Below are 17,500 nucleotides of genomic sequence, written 5' to 3'. Positions count from 1 at the left end.
TTAGGGTCAGGGTTTAGGGTCAGGGTTTAGGGTCAGGGTTTAGGATCAGGGTTAGGGTTTAGGGTCAGGGTTTAGGGTCAGGGTTTAGGGTCAGGGTTTAGGGTTAGGGTTTAGGGTTTAGGATCAGGGTCAGGGTTTAGGGTCAGGGTTTAGGGTCAGGGTTAGAGTTAGGGTTTAGGATCAGGGTTAGGGTTTAGGGTCAGGGTTTAAGGTTAGGGTTTAGAGTTAGGGTTTAGAGTTAGGGTTAGAGTTAGGGTCAGGGTTTAGGGTCAGTGTTTAGGGTTAGAGTTAGGGTTTAGGGTCAGGGTTTAGGGTCAGGGTTATGGTCAGGGTTAAAGTTAGGGTTTAGGGTCAAGGTTTAGTTTTAGGGTCAGGGTTAGAGTTAGGGTATAGGGTTTAGGGTTAGGGTCAGGGTTTAGGGTTTATGGTTAGAGTTAGGGTTTAGGGTCAGGGTTAGAGTTAGGGTTTAGGGTCAGGGTTTAGTTTTAGGGTCAGGGTTAGAGTTAGGGTATAGGGTTTAGGGTTTAGGGTTAGGGTTAGAGTTAGGGTTTAGGGTCAGGGTTAGGGTCAGGGTCAGGGTTAGAGTTAGGGTTTAGGGATTAGGGTCAGGGTCAGGTATCGGTTCAAGCCCCGGTATCTGGTCTGATCTAAAGAAGATTGAACTGTTTGTCTTAAATTCTAAATGTTACATCTGAAGGAAATCAGGTTCTGCTCATCAGGTTCTGCTCCTGAAGGTGGCAAAATAGTCCCTTGTAAACGGAGTCTCAGAACTTTTCAATACCAACTCGTATCTATTTATAAAAATCCTGCTTCATACAGTATGTAAATTACAGAATATATTAGCAGCTGCTCATTCTGCTCCCTCAGTCGAATAGACACACCGTCAGCTCTGAACTCTACACGACCCAGAAGGTGCCAGTCAGCTGAGGTCCTGGGTTTGTGTCTGATCACAAAGCTGTGAGGAGTTTCCATCTGCTGCTCCAGCTCTTTATTACTATTAATAACCATGTGGTCCATATTTCATCTCATTACCGTTACACTAGTCTGGTCCTCCACGCATTTCCCAGACGAGTGTGTGTGTGTGTGTGTGTGTGTGTGTGTGTGTGTGTGTGTGTGTGTGTGTCAGGGATGAGTGATTAGTGTCTGATCTCTAAACACGTACACAACAACATGTGTGATCAGCTTTTAGACACACTATATCGCTCTCAGCTCCGGTCCACAGACGCCCACGGCTGCGTCACGGGTCCGACCTCTGACCTCTAGATGATTGGCTGAGAGCTTCTCTGATACACCACTCAAGAGCGAAGCTACAACCTCGAGACGGTTTTCCCACACATCATCTTACACACACACACATACTAGACACTACACAATAACCATCTCCATCTGAGGCACTGACCACCAAACAACTTTTCAACTTGCGAGTCATTTCAACAGTGCACGCGCACACACGCGCACACACGCGCACACACGCGCGCTCGCGCGTGTGCGCGTGTGCGTGCGCGTGTGTATTTATAGTTGCACTTAATGCTGTTGAAATGACTCGCAAGTTAATAAGGAAAAACCACAGGGAATTCCACTGTCCTGAAGATCTTCCACCATCACCATGCTTCTGAGATAAACATCTCCTTCGTTCCAGTAAAGGTTCTGTAAACAAGCAGTTGCTATAGAAACCATGACGCATCAGCGCGACCGCACGGCGTTATAGAGAGTAGTGAGATCTGATCTGAGCAGCACAGGAGTGTAACTGTGGTTACTCTGAGCCTGATGAAACTGGAGGTGGACAGGACTGAAGGAAAGTGATGAAGTGTGAGATCTCACCACTGCAGTGAACACCCTCGTCATCTCCATCTGCACAGTCTGTCACTCCATCACACACCTGAGAGAACGACACACACACACCTGTACCCCCTGTACCAACACACTGCACATGGTTCAGGGGACAGGACACCTCGAGCTGAGAACCTGCAGAGAGAAAGAGAGAGAGAGAGAGAGAGAGAGAGAGAGAGAGAGAGAAAGAGAGAGAGAGAGAGAGAGAGAGAGAGAGAAAGAGAGAGAGAGAGAGAGAGAGAGAGAGAGAGAGAGAGAGAGAGGAGGGGACAGAAAGATTGAGACTGAGAATGAAAGAGGCAGACAGAGAAATAAAGAGATGTATGTGTGTGTGTGTGTGTGTGTGTGTGTGTGTGTGTGTGTGTGTGTGTGTGTGTGATTAGGGACGGAGTCTGGTTATTGTTTGTCAGTAGGTTCAGCTGGAGTTGAGAGATGATCTCTGCTGAAACACACTCTTTTCTTTCTCCTGGTGTTTTGGATGAAATGATTCCCTTCTCGTAAGGGTGTCCCTTACGAGGGAAATATCAAGGTCCGTGACATCGGAGTGACGTGGGGCCGCCTTCCCGTGGGCTCACCACCTGCAGGAGGGACCGTAAGGGACGGTGCTGTGAGGATTGGGCAGCAGTCGAAGGTGGGGGCCTGCTTAGACTGCTGCCCCCGCGACCCGAATTACGGATAAGCGGGAGAAAATGATGATGATGATTGATGATTCCCTTCTGTTTATTACACTGTTTATAATCATTACTGAAAACCATATTTTCTGGACTATAAGTCGCTACTTTTTCCCCACGCTTTGAACTGTACGGCTTAAACAATGAAGCGGCTAATTTATGGATTTTTCCTGGGTTTTTCCCGGTTTCACAAACTTCAAGCCAAAAACCTGAACCCCATAACATTAGACCAATGAAATTGCAGAATGTGTTCAGGTGCACCAATGAAACTCTTTATATTAAATCAGATGCGCTCCCACTGAATCGCGCCGCACCACATCATAAATATGGATGATGTTCCTCTGACGTTTGACCTGCCGCTCACTCGGACTGTCTACAGGCTTATTTATGTTCAGACAGACAGACAGACAGACAGACAGACAGACAGACAGACAGACAGACAGACAGATAGACAGATAGAAGAAGGTGAATTGGGCCACAGGATGTGCTCATCATGATAAAAGCGATCACCTGATTAGGTCTGAAATCAGGCCGTGTTTGGAGGAAACACAAATCCAACACTTCCTGACCCAAATGAAGATCTTTCCAAATGAAACCTGAGCTGTTTTTATTCAGGCTCCTGAACTGGGTTTATATTCATATTTATAGTGTTTGCCAGATGTCCTTATCCAGAGCAACTTGCTTTGTAGAACATCTACACGCTAGCACTCAGAGTTCACGCTGTAAGAATAGGAACAAATAAGAGTTCAGTCCTGAGTGGATTCCAGGAACGCCTGGAGATGTTTATCAGGGGACACACACACACACACACACACACAGGTAATTTATCATGGCCAGCGACAGCAGGAGGTTGGAAGAGCAGTCACAGGAACATGGAGGAGAGCATGCACACAAACTCCACAATGCAACTTTAAGTAGCAACACCACCATTTGAGTGAAGAAGGTATTAGGTTTAGATGATGCTTTAGGAAAACATGTTCCATGGAAAAGACATGTGCATATTACAAAGTAAATCACAAGCTGTGGTTGATCTCCAGTTACATCCAAGGATAGAAGAAGGACCTGTAGTACCAAAAAGAAAGTTCCAAAAGAAAACCTTCCTACCAGTTCAGGAACACTGAGAGTGTGCGTACTGAGCAGAAGAGAAGTCCAACACATGCTTGAGGAACGTGTGTGGAGTGATGATGAGGTTAAAGTGTTCTACTGAATTCTCCTGAATCTGTTTTTATCGATTTATTTAAAATAAAAACATGTAAAAAAAATCAGTCTGGTTTTAAGTTTTCACTGTAAACATCGAGAATAAGGAGGAAAATCTACACTGATCTCTAGCTATAGCAAAGTGAAGATCCGAGCAGAAGATCCAAGCAGAAGACACATGATCCCTCTCTCATTCTCATTCAAACAACTGAGCGGTGGAACAGTTAAGGGCCTCACTCAGGGGCCCAGGAGTGGGATCTCGGTGAGGTTGAGATTTGAACTTATGACCATCCAATGCCTTAACCACTACCACAATCCCACCCACGTTTCAGTGCAGATGAGCAACTTTTGGAAACGAAAAGAGGAAAACTCGCAGTGTCGGCGTAGCCTGAGGTGAGCAGATGGAGAAAGATATAGAGATGAGTGATGGAATGGATAAACTTCCATGCAGGAGAAAATGCCTCACTTATTGTTTTTGTCCGAGACCTTTGTGCAGAACCACAGAGGAGAAAAGTCAAGTAGCAGCAGCGGTGTATTGATTCTGGTCTTAATGAGGTATCAGAGGGAGATCAGAAATCCCTCGCTTCCTCTTTCTCCCTCCGAGAGGTCCGTCCCACTTTCCTCAACCAGGAGAACGTGTGTAAAAATATAAGATCAGCTCTCTCTCTCTCTCTCTCTCTCTCTCTCTCTCTCTCTCTCTCTCTCTCTCTTTCTCTCTCTCTCTCTCTCTCTCTCTCTCTCTCTCTCTCTCTCCTCTCTCTCTCCCTCTCTCCTCTCATCTCCCCCCTCTCCCCCCCCCTCTCTCTCTCCTCTCTCTCCTCTCCCCCCCCTCCCTCTCCTCTCATCTCCCCCCCTCTCTCTCTCTCCCCCTCTCTCCTCTCTTCTCCCCCCCCCCCTCTCTCTCTCTCTCTCTCCTCTCTTCTCTCTCCCCCCCCCCCTTTCTCTCTCAGAGCTGCACCTGTCTATATGTACTTGGGAAGTTTAACACTGTTTTCTGTTCTCTCTCCATGTGTTTTTCGCTTCAGTGAGCTTGAGATTCAGGAGAAATCTGCGTTCTAATGATCTGACGCTGTAACAGGGAGCTGCAGTTTTACTCGTTTACATCCTCCGTTGCTTCTCAACGCCTTTAACTCTTAAAGAGATTTACAAGCCAGCAGATTTACGGATTCGAATGGAAGGGAGATGTGTTTCTTCTCGATGGTTTTTCTCTCTGCGCAACACCGACCTCGAGAACCTCACCATGGTGAAAATAACTTTCACACCAAAACACTGTCCGTTAGACTTCTGATCAGAAGGTAGTGAGTTTAAATCCCACCACCATCAAGCTGCCACTGTTGGGCCCTTAAGCAAGGCCCTTAACTGCTCGGTTGTATGAATGAGGTCACTGTAAGTCACTCTGGATAAAGGTGTCTGCTAAATGCCATAAATATTCACGTTCATCTCACAGGAGTTGGAGCTCTATAGCAGATCTTCCACATCTTCAAACCCATGAAAACAGATCTTCCACCATCACCACTTACCCTAACCCTAACCTTAACCCTAGTTCAAATGAAGGCAAAATTTCATGCAGCATCCAGAGACGTCCTACATAATCGTGTGTCTCCAACTTTGTGGTAACATTTTAGGGAAGAAGCACCTATGGGTGGAAAAGCTAAATGTCAATACTTTTGACCATGCACTCTTTTGTAGACCACCTAAATCACCACAGGTTTCATTTGTGGAGGAGCCAAGGTGCATCAAGTTCAAGTTTATTTCTATTGCGCTTTTCACAACACACATCGTCTCAAAGCAGCTTTACAGAATTTAACAGTGAAGGTGAATGATGTGTGTTTATCCCTAATGAGCACCATGGAGACTGTGGTGAAGGAAAAACTCCCTCAGATGTTATGAGGAAGAAACCTTGAGAGGAACCAGACTCAAAAGCAGAACCTCATCCTCACTTGTGAGAGAGAGAACTAACATGAGCACTGGAGTGTGTGATTATGACTGATGATCTTTCTACAGTCTTCTACAGTCTTTATGGTTATAAAACTAGGAGCTACTGAGCAACTCATAAAATAGCTCAACATTTGAGATCATCACAGATCCAACACCAGCTTCTCCATGCCAGAGCCTTTAAACACTCCAGGAGGTCCGTCTCTGGATGGTTCAGGATGTTTGCGGGGTCGGCATCTACTTCTTTAAAGGTCCACAATCTTCATAAGGTGGACTGGAGCTGGTGCAACATCAGGATGCCTCGGGATGGGGAGAGAAATCACAGCATCACATCCTACTCCTGCAAGTGAACAGCTCGAAGTTCTGCTGGGGTTTTGGGTTCTTTCACGTTGAGTTCATTGCTCCTCCATTTATCCAGACTGGCCCTGAACTTCACCACTACATTAAAGATGAGGGATGATAAACTCTGCTGCAGCAGTTGAGGAACATGTGATGTTCAGTAGCCGGTTTGGTTCCCTGACAGATTTTACGTTGTGGTGTGAGACAGCTGCAGAAATAACGTGCATTGCAGAGACTCGAATGCAAATCGGCTGCTTGGCAACTCCTAATTATGAGACGTCTCTCAAACGTAACACACACATTGTTGTGTAAAAATAACCCATTCGGCCTGCTGACAAGTGAACGTCTAATTAAGGGACGTACTCAAGTTTCCTCCCAGCAGCAGCAGGATGATGGTCCTGCTTTACACCTTCACCACACACTTTAGCACCCAGGTGTTCTCCAGGGCAAATGATTCTTTTTTTTGGAGAACATGAACCCTTTTAGACCTCCATTTAAATAGCAGGTAAATCTTCTGGAGATCCTCCTGTCACGCTCCATCACCAGATGCTGATAATCCACACTTATACAGAATGTTCTGCTCGAATCAGGATCAGTGATCACGGTGTTCTCGTTCTCAGAGAGGTTCTTCAGGCAAGTGAGAACACAATGATCACACCCGGATTAAAGATCTGAGTCTGAATCAGGTGATTTCATTCTGACCCCAAGAAAGTGGTCTGACTCTAAAATGACTCCACTGCACAGATATAACACCAAAGGTTTAGACACCTGACCGTTTCACCCATATGTGCTTCTTCCTCAATATGTTACCACAAAGCTGTAGACACATGATTATGAAGCACATTTTTGGAGGCGCTGGTTTTGAAATTTTGCCTTCACATGCACTATGAAACCCAAATCTGTTCCAGCAGGACAATGCTCCTGTGCACAAAGCCAGCTCCATGATGATCTGCTGTCCATTGGTTGGAAGACCTTATGGTCAGGTGTCCACAAACTTTTGATAAATAGTGTATGAACTGCTAAACTGACTCAAAGCTGTAGAGCTTTTGTGATTGGCTGGAAGGAGTTCAGGTGTAAATACTTGATTGTGATTGGCTGGAAGGGGTTCAGGTGTGAATACTGGATTGTGATTGGCTGGAATTTCAGGTTAAATCTAAATCACCTGTAACCATAGTAACATCTAGTTCCAGTTCCATCCAGAGTGAGACAGCGACTGTACACATTTCCCTAATCCTAACCCTAGCCTTGACCATAATTCTAACCCTAATCCTAACCCTAATCTGTACCATAATTCTAACTATTATCATAACCCTAGCCCTAAACATAATCCTAACAAAAATCCTAACCCTAAACCGAATCCTAATCCTAACCCTAAACCTAATCATAATCCTAACCCTTACCCTAATCCTAACCCTAATCCTAACCCTAATCATAATCCTAACCCTTACCCTAACCTAAACCTAATCATAATCCTAACCCTTACCCTAATCCTAACCCTAATCCTAACCCTAATCATAATCCTAACCCTTACCCTAACCTAAACCTAATCATAATCCTAACCCTAAACCAAATCCGAATCCTAATCCTAACCTTATTCATAATCCTATCCTTAACCCTAATCCTAACCCTAACCCTAATCCCAACCCTAACGTAATGAATCCGAATCCTAACCCTAACCCTAATTCTAATCCTAATTCTAATCCTAATCTTAATCCTCATACTAATGACTTTGCTAAATGCTACAGAGTAGATCTGCATGTGGTGGAACTTCGATGGTAAATGAATTTGTGAGAATGAAAAATAGAATGAAAAACAGCCACACACACACACACACACACACACACACACACACACACACACACACACACACACACATGCTTGGATTATTTCTTAAATAATAAGTTCTAGAATATTTAAAAGGTATATGAAGCTAACATGTGATGACACGGATTCACTATAACAGGAGTTTTGGAATGTTGATGACGTCTTTGATCATCTACAGGTTTCATATCAGGATCTCAAATCAGTGTGAAGTGTGAAGTCATCGCAAACTTCCACAAACATCTGTCATTTCACCAGAATGAATATTAGACACGTGTAGGGCTTTTTTCCTCGGGAATCATCCATCATTGAGAAGAAGAGGAGCGTGTGGGAGAGCCCCTGTCGTCATCGCGTGACAGATAACGTGTTTGGAAAAAACATAAATCTCTGCTGTCAGTGAGGCAGGCAGCTGATGATGTGTGCAGTCACAGCTATTAAAGCTCAGTGGGAGGTGTGGAGAAGAACAGACGTGCTCTTCGCTTGATAAATTGTGGGCCAGAACCCATAGCACTCAGGAAGAATGAAAAATGTTGACTTATTTGATCTGATGATTATTTCGTTATTGAAAGTATTCTATTTATACGCCTTCCTGGTGTTTTTGTGTTCGATTGTGTTGTTTTTGTCTTCATGTAGTTACATTGACATGAATAATCTCCTGTTCTCACGTACATTATAGCAGCTGTATATCAAACCCAGTGCATTAATATACAGCTACTGCTGTTTATTAGAGAACAAATCAATACCTTCTGACCAATCAGAATGAAGAACTCTGCAGCTGTGTGGTGTTTTTAAAACAGAACAACGCTACAGGATCTGATCGTAGTAGTAAACATTAAAACAACAGAAGAACCCGACTCTGAACACCAGCAACTTTCCTCCTTCAAACACTACACTGCATAGCGTACGTGTCTCATCCTCCCTGGCAGATCCTACAGAAGATATTATCTGAGAAAAATGGCTTTGTTCTTCTGTGAACGATTAAAAAAACTCAAATCTGCTGTAATTCACACAGAGGATCTTGTGTGAGATCCTGAGATTAAAGCGTGTGGCTTTTGGATTTGTGGAAGCTGAGATCTGTGTGGTGTTAAAGGTTCAGACAAACAACAGGGTGAAAATGGAGTTCTTTTATAATCCTGTATGAACAAGATTTAAATAAAACTGTGAGTGTGTGTGTGTGTGTGTGTGTGTGTGTGTGTGTGTGTGTGTGTGTGTGAGTAAGAGTGTGTGTGTGTGTGTGTGTGTGTGTGTGCGTGCGGTGTGTGTGTGCGTGCGGTGTGTGTGTGTGTGCTATGTTTGTGTGTGTGGTATGTGTGTGTGTGTGTGTGTGTGTGTGTGTGTGTGTGTGTGTGTGTGTGTGTGTGGGTGTGTGGTATGGGAGAGTGTGTGTGTGTGTGTGTGTGTGTGTGTGTGTGTGTGTGTGTGTGTGTGTGTGTGTGTGAGACAGTTTGTGTGTTGTGTGTGTGTGAGAGAGAGTTTTTGTGTGTGTGTGTGTGAGAGAGAGTTTTTGTGTGTGTGTGTGTGTGTGTGTGTGTGTGTGTGTGTGTGTGTGTGTGTGTGTGTGTGTGTGTGTGTGTGTGTGTGTGTGGTATGTGAGTGTGGGTGTGTGAGTGTGTGTGTGTATGTGTGTGAGACAGTTTGTGTGTTGTGTGTGTGTGAGAGAGAATTTGTGTGTGTGTGTGTGTGTGTGTGTGTGTGTGTGTGTGTGTGTGTGTGTGTGTGTGTGTGTGTGTGAGTGTGGAAGAGAGAGAGAGTTTGTGTGTGTGTGTGTGTGTGTGTGTGTGTGTGTGTGTGTGTGTGTGTGTGTGTGTGTGTGTGTGTGTGTGTCTGAGAGAGAGAGTTTGTGTGTGTGTGTGTGTGTGTGTGTGTAAGAGAGAGTTTGTGTGTTGTGTGTGTGCACGTGTGTGTGTGTGTGTGTGTGTGTGTGTATGTGGTTTTGGAGATGTCTCCATCTGTGATGTTGAAGAAATAACACATTTCCTGAAACTTCTGCAGAGTGAAAATGTGATACAGTGCAGTGTTAATGCGTTATTCTGAAAACAAAACAACAATGTGGTTTGTGTAGAAATACGTGTACACTGTGTGTCGTTCACTACAACTTTTACAACGCAACATGAAAACTACACAAAAGAAACAAATAAAACATTACCTCTGAAAGTTTGTTTGTCATTGTAAAATTTATAAATGTGTATTTGCTGTGGGTGTAGGAGTAGGAAGAGGAGGGAGAGGTAGGAAGGGGACGGAGAGGTAGGAAGGGGACGGAGAGGTAGGAAGAGGAGGAAGAGAGGAAAAAGAAGGAGGTAGGAAGGGGACGGAGTGGTAGGAAGAGGAGGGAGAGTTAGGAAGGGGACGGAGTGGTAGGAAGGGGATAGAGTGGTAGGAAGATGAGGGAGAGGTAGGAAGGGGATAGAGTGGTAGGAAGAGGAGGGAGAGGTAGGAAGGGGACGGAGTGGTAGGAAGAGGACAGAGAGGTAGGATGAGGAGGGAGCAGAAGGAAGGGGATAGAGTGGTAGGAAGAGGAGGGAAAGGTAGGATGGGGACGGAGTGGTAGGAAGGGGACAGAGAGGTAGGAAGGGGACGGTGTGGTAGAAAGAAGAGGGAGAGGTAGGAAGGGGATAGAGTGGTAGGAAGGGGACAGAGAGGTAGGAAGGGGACGGAGTGGTAGAAAGAAGAGGGAGAGGTAGGAAGGGAATAGAGTGGTAGGAAGGGGACGGAGTGGTAGGAAGGGGAGGAGAGGTAGGAAGAAGAGGGAGAGGTATGAAGGGGACGGAGTGGTAGGAAGAGGAGGGAGAGGTAGGAAGGGGACGGAGAGGTAGGAAGAGGAGGAGAGGTAGGAAGGGGACGGAGTGGTAGGAAGAGGAGGGAGAGGTAGGAAGGGGACGGAGTGGTAGGAAGAGGAGGGAGAGGTAGGAAGGGGACGGAGAGGTAGGAAGAGGAGGAGAGGTAGGAAGGGGACGGAGTGGTAGGAAGAGGAGGGAGAGGTAGGAAGGGGACGGAGAGGTAGGAAGAGAGGGAGAGGTAGGAAGGGGACGGAGTGGTAGGAAGAGGAGGGAGAGGTAGGAAGGGGACAGAGAGGTAGGAAGAAGACAGGGGTAGGAAGTGAAGGGAAATGTAGGAAGGGTAGTGTAGTAGGGTAGTAGGATAGAGTAGGAAGGAAAATGTAGGTCTCTTCCTCTCTCTCTCTACCTCCCTCTCTTCCTCTTTCTCTCCCTTTCTTTATCCCTCTCTCTCAAGCTACCTCAAGCTGCAGTTACATCATTCACAAAGTGGACTGAGATATGAGTATATGAGATATACAGTAAGTATCTGAGATGATATATGAGATATACAGTGAGTATATGAGATAAGATATAAAGTAAGTATCTGAGATATGAGATATACAGTAAGTATATAAGATATAAGATATGAGATATACAGTAAGTATCTGAGAAATGAGATATTCAGTAAGTATCTGAGAAATGAGATATGAGATATACAGTAAGTATCTGAGATATTAGATACACACTAAGTATATGAGATATACACTAAGTATATGAGATATACACTAAGTATATGAGATATGAGATACACTAAGTATATGAGATATACAGTAAATATATGAGATATACACTAAGTATTTGAGATATGAGATATACACTAAGTATATGAGATATGAGATATACAGTAAGTATATGAGATATATACCAAGTATATGAGATATGATATATATACACTAAGTATATGAGATATGAGATATACAGTAAGTATATGAGATATGAGATATACAGTAAGTATATGAGATATATACCAAGTATATGAGATATGATATATATACACTAAGTATATGAGATATGAGATATACAGTAAGTATATGAGATATGAGATATACACTAAGTATATATGATATATATACACTCAGTATATGAGATATAAGATATACACTAAGTATATGAGATATGAGATATACACTAAGTATATGAGATATGAGATATACAGTAAGTATGAGATATACAGGAAGTATATGAGATATGAGATATACACTAAGTATATGAGATATACACAAAGTATATGAGATATGAGAGATACACTCAGTATATGAGATATACACTCAGTATATGAGATATACACTCAGTATATGAGATATGAGATATACACTAAGTATATTAGATATGAGATATACACTAAGCATATGAGATATGAGATATACAGAAGTATATGAGATATACAGTAAGTATATGAGATATGAGATATACAGTAAGTATATGAGATATGAGATATACACTAAGTATGAGATATACAGTAAGTATATGAGATATACAGTAAGTATATGAGATATGAGATATACACCAAGTATGAGATATGAGATATACACTAAGTATATGAGATATGAGATATACAGTAAGTATGAGATATACAGTAAGTATATGAGATATAAGATATACACTAAGTATGAGATATGAGATATACACTAAGTATATGAGATATGAGATATACAGAAAGTATATGAGATATGAGATATACACTAAGTATCTGAGATATGAGATATACACTAAGTATATGAGATATGAGATATACACTAAGTATGAGATGAGATATACACTAAGTATCTGAGATATGAGATATACACTAAGTATATGAGATATACAGTAAGTATATGAGATATACACTAAGTATATGAGATATGAGATATACACTAAGTATCTGAGATATGAGATATACACTAAGTATATGAGATATACAGTAAGTATATGAGATATACACTAAGTATGAGATATGAGATATACACTAAGTATCTGAGATATGAGATATACACTAAGTATGAGATGAGATATACACTAAGTATCTGAGATATGAGATATACACTAAGTATATGAGATATACAGTAAGTATATGAGATATACACTAAGTATATGAGATATGAGATATACACTAAGTATCTGAGATATGAGATATACACTAAGTATATGAGATATACAGTAAGTATATGAGATATACACTAAGTATGAGATATGAGATATACACTAAGTATCTGAGATATGAGATATACACTAAGTATCTGAGATATGAGATATACACTAAGTATATGAGATATACAGTAAGTATATGAGATATACACTAAGTATGAGATATGAGATATACACTAAGTATCTGAGATATGAGATATACACTAAGTATATGAGATATACAGTAAGTATATGAGATATACACTAAGTATATGAGATATACACTAAGTATGAGATATGAGATATACACTAAGTATCTAAGATATACAGTAAGTATATGAGATATGAGATATACACTAAGTATCTAAGATATACAGTAAGTATATGAGATATGAGATATACACTAAGTATCTGAGATATGAGATATACACTAAGTATGAGATATGAGATATACACTAAGTATCTGAGATATGAGATATACACTAAGTATCTGAGATATGAGATATACACTAAGTATCTGAGATATACACTAAGTATCTGAGATATACACTAAGTATATGAGATATACACTAAGTATCTGAGATATGAGATATACACTAAGTATATGAGATATACAGTAAGTATATGAGATATACAGTAAGTATATGAGATATACACTAAGTATATGAGATATACACTAAGTATCTGAGATATGAGATATACACTAAGTATATGAGATATACAGTAAGTATATGAGATATACAGTAAGTATATGAGATATACACTAAGTATCTGAGATATACAGTAAGTATCTGAGATATACAGTAAGTATCTGAGATATGAGATATACAGTAAGTAGATGAGATATGAGATATACACTAAGTATCTGAGATATACAGTAAGTATCTGAGATATACAGTAAGTATCTGAGATATGAGATATACACTAAGTATCTGAGATATACACTAAGTATATGAGATATGAGATATACACTAAGTATCTGAGATATGAGATATACAGTAAGTAGATGAGATATGAGATATACACTAAGTAGCTGAGATATGAGATATACGAGATATGATGGTCCTGCTCTTCATCACCCTGCTGTGTGGACTGGATATGACATTTGGAGGTGTTTCTGCAGTGCAGCTCTTCACACTGATGTGATGTTCACAGTGTGTTCTCTGCTTTAGGTTCTGCTCTGAGTTGTATGGGGAAAGCTGCGATTGCATTTGCTTGAGTGACCTGAAGCATCTGTTTGTGCGTTTGTGCTGCTTTGTTTGGCAGCTTGGAGTAAAATCCCACTGAGAAGCAGGAGGTCGTACTGAGAAAGTTCTTTTACACACTCGCAATTATAATAATCACATTAATAATCATTTTATTAACATTATAATTAGTATTATAAATTTTAAGGTTTAAATTCAGTATTAGACTTTTCTATTTTTAATACAGATATTATGTTTATTTTGTATGTAATTCTAAGTTAAAAACAAAACTAAAATAAAGCCTAAAGTGAAACACAGGCAATTTAGGAACTGATTACAATTACTGTATTTACTATAAAATTCAAAAGCAATTTTACTACTAACTAACTAATAATAATAATAATAATAATAGGAATAATGAAGTTCTATTAATCTCCAGCGCACTGTTGGTGTTTTCAGGATAAAGCTACAGAAGTGATGTGTGTGTGTGTCCTGTGCTGCTGCGAACACAATCAAACTTAACGAGTCTGAATTGTAATAACGCGTCGGTTCTTGTTTCACGTTTCAGTGCCTCCATTGAAATGCAGCGTGTTAATTGCAGATGCTTGTGTACACATATATTAATTGTGTGTGTGTGTGTGTGTGTGTGTGTGTGTGTGTGTGTGTGTGTGTGTTTTGCACCTGATTGGCCGTCTGCTGGAGAAGCCCTTCAAATCTAATCATCAATTTTAATCAGCAATTTTCACCTCTTGACACGTCCTTCAATGGAACGGGGTTTATCTCAGACTGGCCTTCACAAGGTTGACACACACACACACACACACACACACACACACACACACACGTGCTAATCATGCATTTATAAAGAAAAGAAAATGCGAGTGTATACAAACATCAGGTTGTTTTATAAATGCAACTCTGGCACACATTATAAGTAAAACTTGTAATACAACGAAGAGAAGATTTACAGAGAGAAGAAGAGAGCACTGAATCTACTGAGACCACAAATTATCCAAGAACTAGTTCCAAAAAACTGCAGACCTTCAGTTAATGTCAGTGTTCAGAAATAGGAGTCATGTGAGAATTGTAATGTTGCAGGAAACAGAGAAATGAGCATGATGTTTCTGTATATTTGCGATAAAAAAAACACTTGTCATATTAAGAGCGTTTAGTGAACACCAGTAAAACGTGGTGGTGGTAGTATGATGGTGTGGAGATGCGTGAATTCCTCTGGACCTGGACATTTTTTAAGGATGGGAATTTTTCATACAACGTTTAAACCGCTGAATAGATGTACACATGTGGATGGATAAATAAATATCCCACAGATGCTGAGGCTGGACCTGATGGAAGCAGCTCACTCATAAACCCTACCCATGTTCCTCCACAGCAGTGAAGAAGATGTACAGTGCGTCACAGTGCAGGGTTTGGCTGCAGACATTAACTGCAAAAGGTCATGGACCGACTGATGAACATTTTCACACTGGGATTAATGGTGTAATCTCAAAAAACCCGTTTTACTTCCTCAGATTTTCTACTGTTCTTCACAGTGAGGCAGAACACAGCGGGATGTATGGGGGGGCATTAAGGGGGCAAATACATTCACACAGCAATAAACATTTTGTTTTTAGATTGAAAATACGGCAGCCTAGTGGGTCTTCAATCAACCGTAATGCGCGCACACACACACACACACACACACACACACACACACACACACACACACACACACACACACACAGCTTTATCTTTGTTCTTGAAGCTGCCTACAGGGTGAGCAATGAAACTTCGCCCTCCTGTGTGCAGACACAAAAACACTATCAGCTCTCCTTTCACCCCTGAGTGTGTGTGTGTGTGTGTGTGTGTGTGTGTGTGTGTGTGTGTGTGTGTGTGTGTGTGTGTGTGTGTGTGTGTGTGTGTGTGATGGTAAACTCACAGTTAGACGGCGTCTCATCTGAAGAATCTGGACAATCTGCTTCACCATCACACAGCCAGTTCTCTGACACACACACTCGGCCGTCTGCACACAGAATCTCTCCATCATCACACACTGGAGACAGAGAGAGAAGGAAATAGGAAGAGATAGAGAGGGGAATGGAGAGAAGGAGAGGTCAGGTGGAAGGATGGAGTGGTGCATATGGAGAATAAATGACAGACCAGGAAGAAAAAAAAAAAAGAAAGACAAGTGAGTGAGAGACAGAGAAAAGAGAAAATTAATGTGAAGGGAGAGACAGAAAGGAAAAATGAGAGTAAGAGAGAGAGAGAGAGAGAGAGAGAGAGAGAAAGAGAGAGAGAGAGAGAGAGAGAATGATGGGACAGATAAGATGTGAGAGAGGTATGAGATAACGATAGAGAAGTGATAGCACGAATGAATAAAAGGATTGAATGAAAGACAGGAGGTGAAGACAAGATGATGCCAAAGCAGATGACGGATGAGTGATAAAGGGAAGTGATGAACAGACAGAGGAAAAGAGGATTGACCGATGGAGAGAACAAAGATTAAGATGTTTTAGATTGAGACGAACATGAATATTTAATGAGCTTTATAAATATGTTGTATGCTAATGAGACAGATACACGCACTATGATGAGATAAAGATGTCTAGAGGTCGGCGAGCGCGTAATATACGAGTGGAAGCGTTTCCCTCGTTCTCGGAGACACGGTTTGGGGTGTGCATGGTGTGTGTTGGTCACAATGTTAGGGATGGAGTGATTGTTTCTTCCTCCGTGAGAACCCTCCATTTCTAGCTTTTACTTCCTCGTTCACAGAGATGAAGAAAAAACCTAACCACTTCACGCTCCTCTGATGTTTGTATTCATGCCCTCTTTGGTTTCTGTAGTAACAGTGCATTCACAGAGACGTGTAGAGCAGATGTTCTACATAATCTAAGACATAGTGCTGTACTGACACATTCATCTGCCCTTTAATGAAGGACTCTGTCATACTTTGGTTGTGACTCAAGAATGTGCTATACTTCACCAGGCAGGAGATGAAGAACAAGCAGATTCAAGTTTGATGAGGGGGATTACAGCTGACATCATGTAAATGGTGTTAGACATCTGCTGACATTGAGACCAAAGAAACATGAGGGAACAAAGAGAAATGTGGAAGAACCCGAAGGAACCCGGAGAAACCTGAAGGAATCTGAAGGAACCCAAAACTAATCTGGAGGAACCCATACACTCAGAGTTCAGGAGGAATCTGAGAATTTAGTACAGTCAAGTTAAATTCCAGCACAAGCTTGTCTCCAACATTCCCTCAGTGAAAGCTACTGGCCCTGAAAATCTAGTGTGTGATTTGGGACAGAACACATGATGGAGGTTTAGCAGCTGTAGATCAGTGGAACAGAAACAGTGTTTAATAAAGACTTTTTGTGTGTGTGTGTGTGTGTGTGTGTGTGTGTGTGTGTGTGTGTGTGTGTGTGTGTGTGTGTGTGAGAGATTAAAACTCATTTCAGAGTTTCATCATCCTACCTGCTGAGTGTTGAATGAATAAACTCGGAGATAAAGTAGATTACACACACACACACACACACACACACACACACACACACACACACACGTTTCCCCAATCTCTTTTTATTCTCATTTTCTCTCTTTCTGT

The 17,500-nt window shown here is 41.7% G+C and overlaps 1 protein-coding gene across 1 annotated transcript in view; it reads right to left on the bottom strand.

Annotated features, from left to right (window-relative positions):
- LOC310731639 (low-density lipoprotein receptor-related protein 1B-like) overlaps positions 1-17,500 on the bottom strand; it is a 192,181-nt gene that overhangs the window by 147,910 nt on the left and 26,771 nt on the right. The window contains 2 exon segments of the mRNA XM_083551296.1: positions 1,822-1,965; positions 15,833-15,946. Coding sequence (XP_083407422.1) covers positions 1,822-1,965; positions 15,833-15,946 — 258 coding nt within the window.

Source organism: Silurus aristotelis, assembly GCF_946808225.1.
Source record: "Silurus aristotelis genome assembly, chromosome: 9".
In the NCBI taxonomy this organism is placed as follows: domain Eukaryota; kingdom Metazoa; phylum Chordata; class Actinopteri; order Siluriformes; family Siluridae; genus Silurus; species Silurus aristotelis.
The sequence above is the reverse complement of the archived record's forward strand: the minus strand, read 5'-3'. Positions and strand labels throughout refer to the sequence as shown.